The sequence below is a fragment of the Harpia harpyja genome, chromosome 20, assembly GCF_026419915.1.
Source record: "Harpia harpyja isolate bHarHar1 chromosome 20, bHarHar1 primary haplotype, whole genome shotgun sequence".
Classification (NCBI taxonomy): Eukaryota; Metazoa; Chordata; class Aves; order Accipitriformes; family Accipitridae; genus Harpia; species Harpia harpyja.
This window is the reverse complement of record NC_068959.1, coordinates 5,481,414-5,493,767: the sequence shown is the minus strand read 5'-3', so window position 1 is coordinate 5,493,767 and position 12,354 is coordinate 5,481,414. Positions and strand designations below refer to the sequence as shown.

The following is a 12,354-nucleotide window of genomic DNA, read 5'->3' as shown; positions in this document are numbered from 1 at the left end:
CCCTTCAAATGCATGTCTGCTCCCTTCTCCATGACACAGCTCCTCCGCGCTGTTGTTAAATGCAGAAAGACCAGAGACCGTGTAGTAGCTTGATAGTGCTCTGTGCGGCATAAGGCTTTATAATGTTATAAATCCTTGTGGGATGTATGTAAGATTCGGGATACTTTGGAGGCTGGGGGTTGCGCGTCATGCACAAGCTGAGATGCGCAGCAGCAGGGACTGCGCGGTGCAGGCAGGCAGTTGCAGCCCCGTGTTTCCTCATGGCACGTTCAGATGGCATTCGGACATGCGATTTATTTCTTCCTGCTGGCTGAGTCCCAGCAGTGAGCAAATACTAATGACCACATAGGGGTAGATTAGGTTCTGGCCCCAACGTTACCCGTTGCGTTAGAGACAAGGCGGTTAGACGGATTTCAGAATGAAAAGGGTGTTCTGAAAAGGCAGGCTGGTGCACGGGTGCGGCAGAGCGCCCCTTAGTGGTCCCAGCTGCCAAGGGCCTGATCGACGTAAAAGATTTATTACGGTTCTTTTTCCTGAAAGAATAATTTTTTTTTTTTTTTTTTTTTCCGCTGAAGGCAACAGTAACCTCTTTTGGAAGCAACAGGTGCCTGGAACAAGAATTGTTGAGAAATAAGCATTAACATTGGCAGCAGATGCGCTAGCAAAAGAAAGGGGAAGGGAGGGCTAATGACCTGCCTGCTGGACTGTGCTTGGTGACAGAGGGTTGCACTGGGCTCTGTCAGGCCACAGATCGAGAGAAGGGTACGGAGCAGGCCCAGGGTGCTGCCATTGCCCGTGATCTGCTCTCTTGGTTACACATCTGTCTCTCGCAGCAGCCCCAGAACAAGGCAGAGGAATAAATGTGGTCGTTCAGGCATTTGTAGAGATGCCTACCCAGAACTCTAGCAAGGCTGGTCGTTTCATCTCGGAGTTAAAGAAGCACCTGCAACTCTCAGAGAAAAGACCCAGAAGCAACAATGGTATATACCTTTATTAACATTCCTGCTTCTCTTATCCAGAAATAGAAAAAAAATAAAGGGGGGGGATGGGGACGGGACTTTGGATTTAAGCTGTGTGTAGAGTCAGGCCATCTCTGTTACCAGAGCCCATGCATTTCACTGTGCTGTCTTGCCTGAAGTGTCCTTCAGTTGCTGCGTGCTTTTCATAATTCTCCTGAGTTTTGCATTAGTGTTATTTAATTCCTTCCCCAACTCGGCTGTATACCTGAGGAGCCTAGAACACACAAATACAGCCACATATCCTTGAGATGGCGCTGCCCTTAAACTTGGATTTGCAACCTTCCTCTCTGCTCACTTGTGTCAGATACGGAGGGTCTAAGTCCTGAAATACCACTTCACAAGCACAAGGTCTTACAGTCTCTGTCCCCTTCCCTGGGCAGCCACAAGAAAGTGTTCTGGAAGAGTGACAATATTTTAAATTCTTGTCCCACCTCATTCTTGACTAGTGTCCTTACAAGCTGCTCTACTAAATTCTTTTGTTTCCTTTTTCTCCCGAGGGCAGCTGTTGTCAGCCAGCATAAAAGCACTTAAAATATCTTAAAATCACTGGCTTTGTGTTGGTCTTCTGTCTCTCAGGTTGTTGCTCCGTGAGGGCTGCAGCTGCCTGGGAATGGGAATAAGACTGCAAGAACAGACTCACACACACTTACTGCTGAAATTCTGCAGTGGAGACGTAGCTCTGAGCTGTGACTGCATCCGTGTCCTCAGTAGACGGATACTTCTGACAAAGTTTTTCTTTCCCACTCTGTAGCTTTGATAACTTCAGATGGCTCTATTCAACACCAGAGTGATTAAAAAAAAAAAAAAATTACAAAGCCAGCATGGCTCACTGGGACATCTCTAACACAATTGCTTGTTCAGGGAGGGGACATGCATGCAGGAAAAGATATATGCAGCTTTGGGGAGAAAATGTTCTCCATTTGAAAGTAGATTTTCCTTCTGGCTCTTCCAGAAAGACAGGATAGAGGAATACACGTTTCTTTTCAGAGTTGAGAGAGATTGCAAGTGTTGTGTGTAGTGTTTACAGCTAGCCAAGGGGCTTTTCCCTCTCTTGTTGTAGAAGTGATTTTTAAAAAAAAAAATACGTTTTAGAAGCACTTGCACAGGCTTACCCCAGATACAGAACTACCAAAGACTGCTGGAAACCTTCTTTTTGTAAAGCAAAAGGAAGCTGCAGTAATCTTTCTTCTTGCTGTAGATGCAGCCTATGACCCAACAGATTGCTGTAAAACTTGTTTGTTTTCCATATATCTGTTTCTGTTTAACATTTGGGCAAATGCCCAGCTCACAACTTTATACCATTGCTAAGACACACTGATCTCACCCTACTGCCAGCTCTGCTATTGTAGCATATGACCTTGCCTGAACAAGCTTTCATTTGAAGTTTTGGGCATAATTAGTGATTTTTCTCTATTTATAGGTCTAGCTTTTGCTGTTCCTATGATCTTAAAAATAGTATCCTGTGGAGAAATAGCTTTTGTAAGTAATAGCAGGGACAACTGTGACTCCTTTTGTATTATTCAACTTCTGAAATATAATCAGTGGTTTCCAAGAATATAGGAAAGAATAAAGCCTACCTTTTCATTAGCACTGTCTCTGTTCGAAAGCTTAGAAATATCCTTTCTTTTAGTGGCTGAAAATTCCTTGCTTGTCATTCACACAAATGAGAAGAGATAGAAGTCCTGTGAGAATAGGTCTGTGCTCGGTGCAGGGGGTAGCAGCAAATGCTGAGATCCTACCTTTCCAAGCTCTCGTCTGCTGGATTTGTATCCATCTCTGGTTTCTTCAGCCTGAGCTTGACAAGGGCCTTATTGCAACTCTGAACAGAGACAGGGAAAGTCAGGTGTGTTAAATGGCTTGCATTTAACCACAGACACTTTTGCACAAGGACTTGAACACAAAGAACAAACTGTCAGCTTAATGCCTTGGCAGTTAAACAGAAATCCCACCAGTCTCTCTCTTTGTTCCCTTAGCTCAGAGAACTTACCCTGCTATATCTCAAATTTGTCATGAAATCCTTGAAGGTAATAGCCAACCAAATCCAGTAAGAGTTTCTGTTTTCAGGCATATTCTTTTACCTTACTGTGGTCCCAGATAAATAGGAGAATAAGCTTGGGCGGGGGGAATCTAAGCTGTGCTGTTGCTGACCAGACTAGCTGCATCCTGGTGAGGGACTCCCCCTTCCTTTTCCTTAATGAAAGCTAGGCTTTGCAGGAGCAATGTAACTTGCGTCTATGCCATTCATAAAATCCTGCAGGAAAATTTCAGGTAGATACAGCTGCCAGCCCTCCTCTGCAGCATTGTCAGTGTAGGCCGACTTGGAGAAACACAGTCTGAATGTGCAGGTCTCTCATCCCACACCTATCTCAATCTTATTTATCTCACTGGTGATGCTGTATTCCCCAGTTAAAGACAGGTTTCTAGGTGGAGGTAGTGACTTGTCCCAGCAACAGAACTGCAGGCGATCTCTTTGGCTTCAGTGTATGCATTTGGCAGGAAAGGAGGAGGTCATAATTTCAAGTTGAACTGAAAAGTTAGGGAAAGATTTGTTCCCCTTTTGTACTCATTTCTGGCACATAAAAATAGTCTGAACTTTGTGGAGTTTTAAAGTTACCTATTTCTACTTGTCTTCCCATGCAGAGAAGATCTTTAGTTTCTCAGTTTGGAAGAGCAGCAACAGTAAGCTCTGAAGAAAGCTGATGACAGCATGTATCACAAACCAGGCTAGTCTTAAACAGTTTTTACAAGGGTGAAGGAAAGGTAGGCTCCTTGCACCCCAAGTCATATGCTACTGTTACTATTAGGAGCACCTGTGGGTGTGATGGAAGGATGTCTCTGTATCTGTCAAATGTTTACTTAAAGTGAAAAATAAAATATTGGGTGTTCTTAAGTGGTTATGGCCCAGCTGTTTAAGGCTCTTTGCTAAGGATATAGCTCAGAATTCCTCCTCTTATCTTGAATTAAATCAGGTAGTTACAGAAGTGTTTACTTACCTGTCTAAAGAGGTCTCTGATCTGAAGTTCTTGACTGGGTATCACTTCAAAGTCTGCTTTGACTTCTGAATAGGTGTCATTTATAATAGCCAAAAACATGTTCTGCACAGGAAGGATGCAGTTAGATACTGGTTTCTGGAAATTGCATTTGTATTATGTTAGGGCTGTTGTTTTGGGGGCTGTTCTATGCTAGGGCATGTAACTAATAGAATTGAAGAGCTTTGCTGGGTGCAGATGTGCTCCTAATGCAGTTAAATTATCTGATAATCTTAGGGTCTTAGGGAATATTTTTGGGAAACAAATCACTTATTTCCCATCTGCAGTATCAGCTAAAAGGCCCAGTTCCTTGGAGGTAACAAACTTCCTGTCATATACATGTAGCTTTTTCAGATGGTGTTTCAATCTGAAGTAATTAATGAAAACATCGATCTGATAAAATAAACCCCACACCTACACAATCCCATCAAAGTCTCTCTTTAACCTTCCTACCTGAGAAGGCTGACATTATGCAGTTTTCAAGAGTACCCAATTAAGTTTTCAGAAACTAAAATCTCAAGAAAAGGGTGGTGCAGTATACTGAAAGGTGCAACGTGCTCATTTTGTGGTGCAAAAGCCCCTTTTGTGACTGGAGGAAGGGAGAGCTGCAAAATGTCTTGCCTGCTGGGGACTCCTGCAAAAGAGTTCAGACTGTCTCTGCCAGGTGTACTGAGGGGCAGCCAGGGCAAGCCCAGTGTCACACTGGGGTGAAAAACACTGTCTCAGAGCACTATACAACAGTTCTTCTCTACTGCTTAGGCAAAAGGATAAGTATTTTTAAGATTATACCTACCAGCAACACGAAGAACACAAAGAATACAAATGTGATGAAGTAAATAGGTCCAAGGATTCTGTTTGTTGCTTCTATGGTCTCAAAATTAAAATCTCCCAGCACAATACGAAACTGTGTAAAGCTAGGAGTAAAAAATACCAGAATGAGGCTGACTGGCTTTTCCTAAAGAAAAGTATTGTAAGCATTATTTAAAAAAAAAAAAAAAAAAAAAAAAAGGGGCAATAGAAAGCAATAGATACAATTGAGACTGATTCACCATTACCTTAGTCACTGAAATCAAAAAGCAAGGCAGGATAATACAGCAACAGTAAATTAGGCTTTTAGCATATATTTGAGAATTTGAAAAGACAAAGGAATTTTTAAATGGTTTGTATGAGAAAATACTTTCATTTTGGATAAATCACCTGGGGTTATTTGGGTTTTTTTGTTTTTTTAATTATTTCCCTTCTGTTCTAGCTTCATGATCCCTTATCTTCTGTTGGTACAGAAGATAACAGTATAGGTCCCTATGTCCCCCTATAGGGGATTTTATTCCTAGCTGAGACAAATAAATACTACAAGGTGTGAGGACCATCAGAACCAGTTCCAGCTGGCATCTGGAATTGATGTCATGATGTTACTGCAGTAAGTGGCTGGAAAAAATCTGCAGAAGAAAGTAACAGTCAGCAGATGGGATGTGGGGACTCTTGGCTATACAGCTGGATGTTTTCTTAAAAGAGTAATAATTCCTGTTTGCAAACATGCTCAGCTTGTGCTCTGAGCCACTTGGGTGCCTCAAGCAGTTCTGTGGTTTTCATGCTGGGGACTGTATCACATACCCCAGTTTCACATTCTTGCTTTTGAAAGAGGCAAAAGAGAAACAGCCTGCTGCCAGGCCTGCCTGATTGCCCAGGGGCCTGGTTACACGTGGCAAAGCGGTGTTGAGAGCTGTGGGGACTAATAGCTGCCGTTGGTGAACTACTCCTGAGCTTCCCCTTCTTATGCTTCCCTGACCTATTTAATTTACATGTGGTCTGTCTTGAACACACAATGGCTTTAGGAAACAGACTGTAGGGCCAACAAAATTGGTTTTACTCTATGAAATAAGTGTAAGTGTTAGAGACCCGTACTCTTTAAGTTCTGCTTAGCAGAAACTGGTTTGCACCTGCACCAACTGGGCGTTTTGCATCAAAAAGTTTAGAAAGTAGCATACATGCAGTTTTGGAAAGTGGAAAACTCTTCAACCTGTGACCCGAAGACCAGATAGCCTAACTGGGCATAGGCAAAGAAAATGATGAAGAACATGATGGCAAATCCAATGATGTCTTTGGCACAGCGAGATAAAGTGGAGGATAGCTGCGTCATTGTTTTGTTAAAGCTTACGTATTTAAGTATCTGCAAAAGAACAGAACATATTGTTGTTGGGGGATCAAAATACATTGCAGCTTCTTAAAAGAATTTCTAGAATGTTATCTGTAATCATAATTTACAGATTAAGTCACACCTAGTTGCATGTTATGTATCTGTAAGAACTAGGATTGGGTGTGTTTGTGGAGATGAGTGTTCTGCAGGGCAAATATGCTTATGTTATAAAGCTAATAGTGTGTAGACAGGTCTTTGCTGGGTACTGGTATGTGTAATCAGCTCTAGCAGATACGGACCCCTGGTCAAGGAGATTGCAAACCATAACACTCTCCTGTATCTGAGGATTCCCCGATGGGCTGAGTTGGTAAGGAGCTTTCTTACTTTGGGTCTGAAACAAGGCCTGAACAGAAGCCTTGTTCAATGACAGTCATTAATTATAAACACAGTTGTACTACTAAATTAATAGTCATCAGTCTGAGGGGAGGAGGATGATGCAGGGGGAATGTGTAGCTGGGGTACAGAATGGATGTAATGAGGAAGACTGTCCACAGAACTGGTCAACAGCCAGTGCTCCCAAACAGCTTCTTCCTGCAGCCTCAGCCTGGGAGGTGGAGGAAGGCCAAAAGCCTGTTTATTTTAAAAGGAGGTGACCTTTCATGATATCTTATGTTCAGGTACTTGGGGCATGGCTGTAAAGCGTGATCTCTTCTGGCAGACACGAGCACCTCCCCTGCCTGTTTTGCAGCTGCTTTGTGCTAGGTGTTTCACAAATACCTTAGGGGAGAGAGGGCCTGTAAGCAGCCTGGGATCAGGCAGTTTTGGGAAGTTTCATCCAGTCACTGAGAACACTGAGCCCACCCAAACCAAAGTCACTGATGTCTGCTGGGTGCAGACCCCAGTCAGGGCCAGCAGGGTCTAGTAGATTAGGGGCAGTGGCATGCAAACATGCTGGACTGGTTTGGCCCCAGAGCACCTGGTTAGGAACAAAAGTAGCCCCTAATCTTAGAGAAGTTTGCTACTCTGTCCCAGAGATCAGCAAATCTATTTGCAAATAAGAATGAAATTAAAGGTGTCCTGGCACAAAGCCCCTTCTGAATCAAGTTCAGACACATTTTGCCTTCCTCTGCAGTTAAAAAGTAGCTACTGTTTTCATAGCTTTTGGCTACAAAAGCTATGAATAGCTTCACCTATTGCAGCTGTGCCATCTTTATAGGTCAGGCTGTGACCAGGACAGTATGGGGTCTAGGAAAAGACTGAGTTTGAGGTGGCTGTTTGGCCATGGTAATTTCCCAGCTGCTCCAATGCAGACAGCTGCCCACATGCAAAATTTTTTTTTAGATGGGCTTGGAATTTGTGTGAGCCATGTTTATGAGAAGGAGGTAATTTTAAACTCCTCTGGAATCTTATAAACAAAATTCTCCCTTTTAGCCCTACCTTTGCAATTCACCCATGAAAATGTAGAAGTGAACATTTATGTTATGCTTAGGAACACCATGATTCTCAAGTACAAAAAAAGGGAGTAAGAACCAATACCTTTATCCAAGCAAAGAAGATGTTGACAGCAATCATGTTGTTGTAAAGGACTTGCCAGAATGCGAGGAAATAGAAGTCTGGATATACATGGGCATCAGACAGCAATTCTTCCATTAGCAGGGACACTTCTACAGTGCAGTAGATGTTGAAGGCAATGGCAAGGATGGATACCTGAAAGAAAGCAGAAGCCAATGAAACCGAAGTCCTGCTACACTCCCTCTCTTCAGACTTGTCACTTTGCACGGGAAAGACTGCACTGATTTCAAAAGGCCCTTGGTTAGATTTGAAGAACCTGAGGGGGTTTTTTTTTTGTAAATTGTATATATGAGACTTTATCAGCCAAATCATTTGTAATTGTACTGTGATAATTCTGGGCTTGTACTATGTAACATGCTGCATACATTCTAATCTTACTGTGTTAGCTCTGTTATGCGCTAGTGCTTCCCTGCTCTGCAAAGATTAAGGCTAAAACAAACAAGGTAGATAACGAGTAGAAAGGACATGGAGCCACAGCAAGCTGACAGCAAGGCTAGGAAAGAGTTCAAGTGTGCTGAACCATGGTGGGCCACGTGGCCTCTTCAGTGTAGAGCAGTGGGTGACTGACTCTAACCAGACGCAGATTTGGGCTGTTCTGGCTTGTTGGCTGTCTATCTAGTGCCAGCCTAGGCTGGCAAGCACAGATGTGAAAGTCAAGGGGTAGCTCACCACCAGCAGCAGCAAATCTAGCCAGTTCCAGGCACTTCTGAAATATTCCTTTTTCAGCTTCACTATTTTTATAGCTTCCTGGATTATGAATGTAATGATAAAGAGGCAAAAGGTGATTTCGCAAGAAGCCAGGAAGTAATCATAATATGTGACGTATCTGAGGAGCTTCACAGAGTAGATATGTGAGGAGGTGACAGCACCCCCAGTAGCAGGGAACTCTACCACCAACCTGAAAAAAATTGAGGACTGGTATTAGTTACCATCCCTTTAAATCATCTCAGCCCTTAATTTTCTAATACTAATTGTTACTACATTAATAATACCTTATTGGAACTCCTACATCTGTAAGATCTTCTCATAAGCATAATGTTTAGTCCCCCATGAAAAGAGGGACTTACATGGTAGGGAAGGTTGAGGGGAAAACAAGAAGCTCTTGGGATACCCAAGCTATGGTGGTTGGTTAAAAGTCTTTAAAGAAACTATATTTCAGAAGAGCAAACGTTCACCCTATCCTGAGTCTTTTCCCTCCACTAGCTGACAACAGGACTAACAGTCCAGTCTTTGACCCTGCAAAAGGCTATGAAATCTATTCCAACTGATAGCAGTGACCAGCTGTACAGACCAGACACCAACTATTACAAAAAAGTGGAAAGGAAGGATCTCGGTCTGCTCCCTGCACTAACTGAACTTCTGCATTTTTAATGAATTACTGTCTTGCCAGCTGCTACCTGACAAACATGGCTGCATATGCCTGAGGTGACCAGCCCTTCCTTGTGTCCTTATGGAAGCCTCATGCCTCAGTAGATTGGATTTCACATGTAGTAAAGGTAAGAACTCACTTGATTATACAGAAGAGGTTTATGTTAGCGTTGTATGTTGAGAAGTCGATAAACACAACCCTGGTTCCTCTAGTGAGCCAGCTGTTCTGCCTGAGAAACACCAACTTCTCCACACTCTCCTGCTTCGATTTAGGTAAGGTGAACATATATCCTCCACTGCTGTACAAGCCCATAGATCCCCAGTACCACGGGGATAATGAGGAGGCTGAGGTGTATTTCCATCTATCAGAAATGGGAAAACAAAGCAGCTCAACTTACGGAAGCTGGACTGAAGTAAGCTTTAACTTTTATTTCATACAATCCTTGTTAGTTCTTGTGTTGTTCTGCATTCACAACTGACCATTTAAGCCAGACCTTTAAAAACCATTTTTCTTTACATAAAGTGTGCATGAGACATATGGCCTTAAGATATTCCCATTTCTTTTACTTGCTCAATACTCAGTGCATTCACAAAACAGCAATTGCTTACGAATCTGGATTTCACCCAAAGTGGGGCAGACAGTTTATTACCTTAAAATCTTTGGTTCACATAGTTCATTGTTACTGTGGCATGTTCACATATTGTTTCATTGCATTAAATCCATCCTAAATTAAGTGTGTGAAGCAGGCTTTTTGGCTCTGTTTCCAGAGCATTTTAGCATGATTCCAATTTATAAACATGTGATTTAAATTCAGGGCTCATATAATTGAGCATTTCTCCAGAGATGTTAGTGGAGATAGGCCCACTAACATGTGCTTCTGCTGAACTGGGCTCGCTGTTCCCAGTTCCTCCCGTCTCTCTGCTATAGATTTCCCATGCCAAATTCCCATCTATAATGTTGGCACAAAAATAAATCCATGGTTTATCTCAATGTAAACAAGACAAAAACCCAGCTAATTGCATGCACGGTTGTTACAAACTGAAGAATAGTGGCATTAAGGATTTGGTTAGGTTTTCAAAAACACATCTGTGCTGAAGTAGGATGACTTACTCAGATTCATTCCTTAGACCAAAGTCAGACCTGTCTTCAGCTCGATAACGATATTCACTGTAACAGTCTTCTAAAAAATGATGGAAATATGGGTAAATGGAGCAAGTGTTGTTGCGTACTTTCAGCTGGCGAATCTGGGCTACTCCTAACAGCAAATTCTCATAGTAAATATGGCTGTTGTTCTGCAGGGTTAATGTCGTGTTGTTATACCATTTTTCCCAGTAGAGTCCATCCAACAGGGGTCCCTCTGCAAACTATATGTATAAGTGAGGTTAAAGTTTCAAAAGAAGATTTAAATACCACTGTTACCCCACTTTTTAGCATACAAATCTCTACAGGGTTCTCAGGTTACTTATAGCTCCAGAGTCTAAGCTAGAATAGAAACAATTCCCACCTATGTGCTGTCCTGTAAGTACAATATATTTGTATCTTTTTGCTATGAGTCAATTCTATTCCTTATGCAATTCTATCAGTGATATGTAATGGCATTATTCAGGGTAAGACTAGAACATATGTCTGTTTGTGGTTTCACTGAAAAATTCTGCTGAATTCTAAACAGATATGTTTAAACATAAACATTATATGTTGTTTCCACAAAATCTGTTGGTTCTCTTACTCTCTGAAGATATGTTTTGGGATATATTTCTGACTAGATTTTTAGTCATCTGAGTCTAAATGAGGAAGTATTTATTTTTGAAGGCGGGGAAAAAAAATCCCTTTTTTTCTGGGTGTTTCTTAGATGCAGATAAAGAGCATTAAACTTGGGGAGAACATTATTCCAAGTAAAAAACAACATGCCCCCATGGTCTGGCACCATCCGAGAATATATTGCAACCATTTCTAGCACATCAGCACACACACTGTATAGCAAGGGCTCACTATTTTATGGACTAGCAATTACAGACACCATGATAAAAGGGAGTACAATTCTTCCAAATGAATTGTTATAACCAGGCATTTCCATTTTTAAGGAAGAGTAGGGTGAGAAACTTTGCCTTCTGCTGTCAGCTGGGCAATGCTGGTAATTTTGGGAAGTCTTCCACCTAGTAGTGAAAACAGAGATAAGCGTTTTGCAACTGTTACTGAAATATGAGGTAACGTTAACAGCAAACCAGGTGAAGCAAGATGGTACATCTTTCTGGCTGCCCAGTGGAAATCATAAAAATATATTTTTTTTTTTAACACCTGAAAGTCAAAAGAACGGCCAACCCCAAAGATCCTTCTGTTTTTACTGAAGCTCTTTCCAGACCAAATCTAATATTGAAAATACGATGCAGCAATCGACTGGCCTATTGTTTTCTTCAACTGACCATTTGGAAGTATCAGTATTATTGCTTATACCCAGAATTTCTCCAAATGCATTTAAAAAAAGTTATTTGGCTGAAAGCACATCTAGCACACGGCTTTTAGGAGAACCGCAAGACTGTCTTGCCCCGCATTAACACTAGTAGCTTCTTCCCTTGTTTGCTCTCCAAGAAAACATCGTTGCAAGGAAAGCCTTACCCTCCAGAAATCAGCTCTGCTCCCAATACTCCTGAAACCACTCCTGTCGTCCTCAGAGGAGGAGGGCTCCAGGAAGAGATGGGACATGACTTTGTTGAGGTAGTACATGTCCGTGCTCACCATGCCAAATGTCACTGGAAAGAAGGGGCAAAGAGGGGAGGCTCGCAGACTGACACAAGAAGATGACAACAGCTTCTAACCTTGCTTCTCCGCTTCAGGTGTCATTAAGTCATGCTGCTAGAAAAAGGCAGTCAGAGCAATTTCGACTGAAGTGACACGTTGGGGGGGGGGGGGGGGTGACAGGTGCAGTAAGGCGTAAATACTGAAAGCGGTACAGCTTACACACTAATTATTTGTAAGCGGTTGAAGTCGCCTCAGTCATTTGATGACTTACGTATACTGAGGTCTGTCAGGAAAACGATGTAGATGACCAGCTCCCGCAGGGTGGTTTTCAGTTCCAGGTCTCTGCTGCAACTGACCCGGGCTTTCACGGCACCTGGTCGGGGACATGGCGGCGGGGGGCAGAGGCGGCGAGTCAGAGGACAGAGCCCTCCGTCCCCGGCGGGGCCCGCAGCCCGCTACCCTCCCGCCGGGGACGGTGGGCCGAGGCCCGGGCTC

At 42.7% G+C, this 12,354-nt stretch overlaps 1 protein-coding gene across 1 annotated transcript; it reads right to left on the bottom strand.

Moving 5' to 3' along the window:
• Positions 1 to 981: 981 nt before the first annotated feature.
• PKD2L2 (polycystin 2 like 2, transient receptor potential cation channel) lies at positions 982 to 11,859 on the bottom strand. Its single transcript, XM_052816582.1, has 12 exons — positions 11,737 to 11,859; positions 10,234 to 10,487; positions 9,263 to 9,484; positions 8,424 to 8,652; positions 7,719 to 7,889; positions 6,034 to 6,215; positions 4,842 to 4,962; positions 4,013 to 4,114; positions 2,759 to 2,838; positions 2,597 to 2,666; positions 1,670 to 1,791; positions 982 to 1,233 (listed from the first exon to the last, which is right to left on the bottom strand). Exons 1-12 carry the CDS (start codon positions 11,857 to 11,859, stop codon positions 1,116 to 1,118), a joined length of 1,794 nt encoding a protein of 597 aa, XP_052672542.1. The 3' UTR covers positions 982 to 1,115.
• Positions 11,860 to 12,354: the final 495 nt, after the last annotated feature.

Coding starts and splice junctions, on each gene's coding strand:
- PKD2L2 (XM_052816582.1), bottom strand. CDS start 11,859: ATGGTGAGCACGGACATGTACTACCTCAACAAAGTCATGTCCCATCTC. Junction 4,963..6,033: donor TCCACTTTCCAAAACTGCAT/GTATGCTACTTT, acceptor TTTTACTCCTAG/CTTTACACAGTTTCGTATTG. Junction 2,839..4,012: donor TCAGAGACCTCTTTAGACAG/GTAAGTAAACAC, acceptor GTCTCTGTTCAG/AGTTGCAATAAGGCCCTTGT.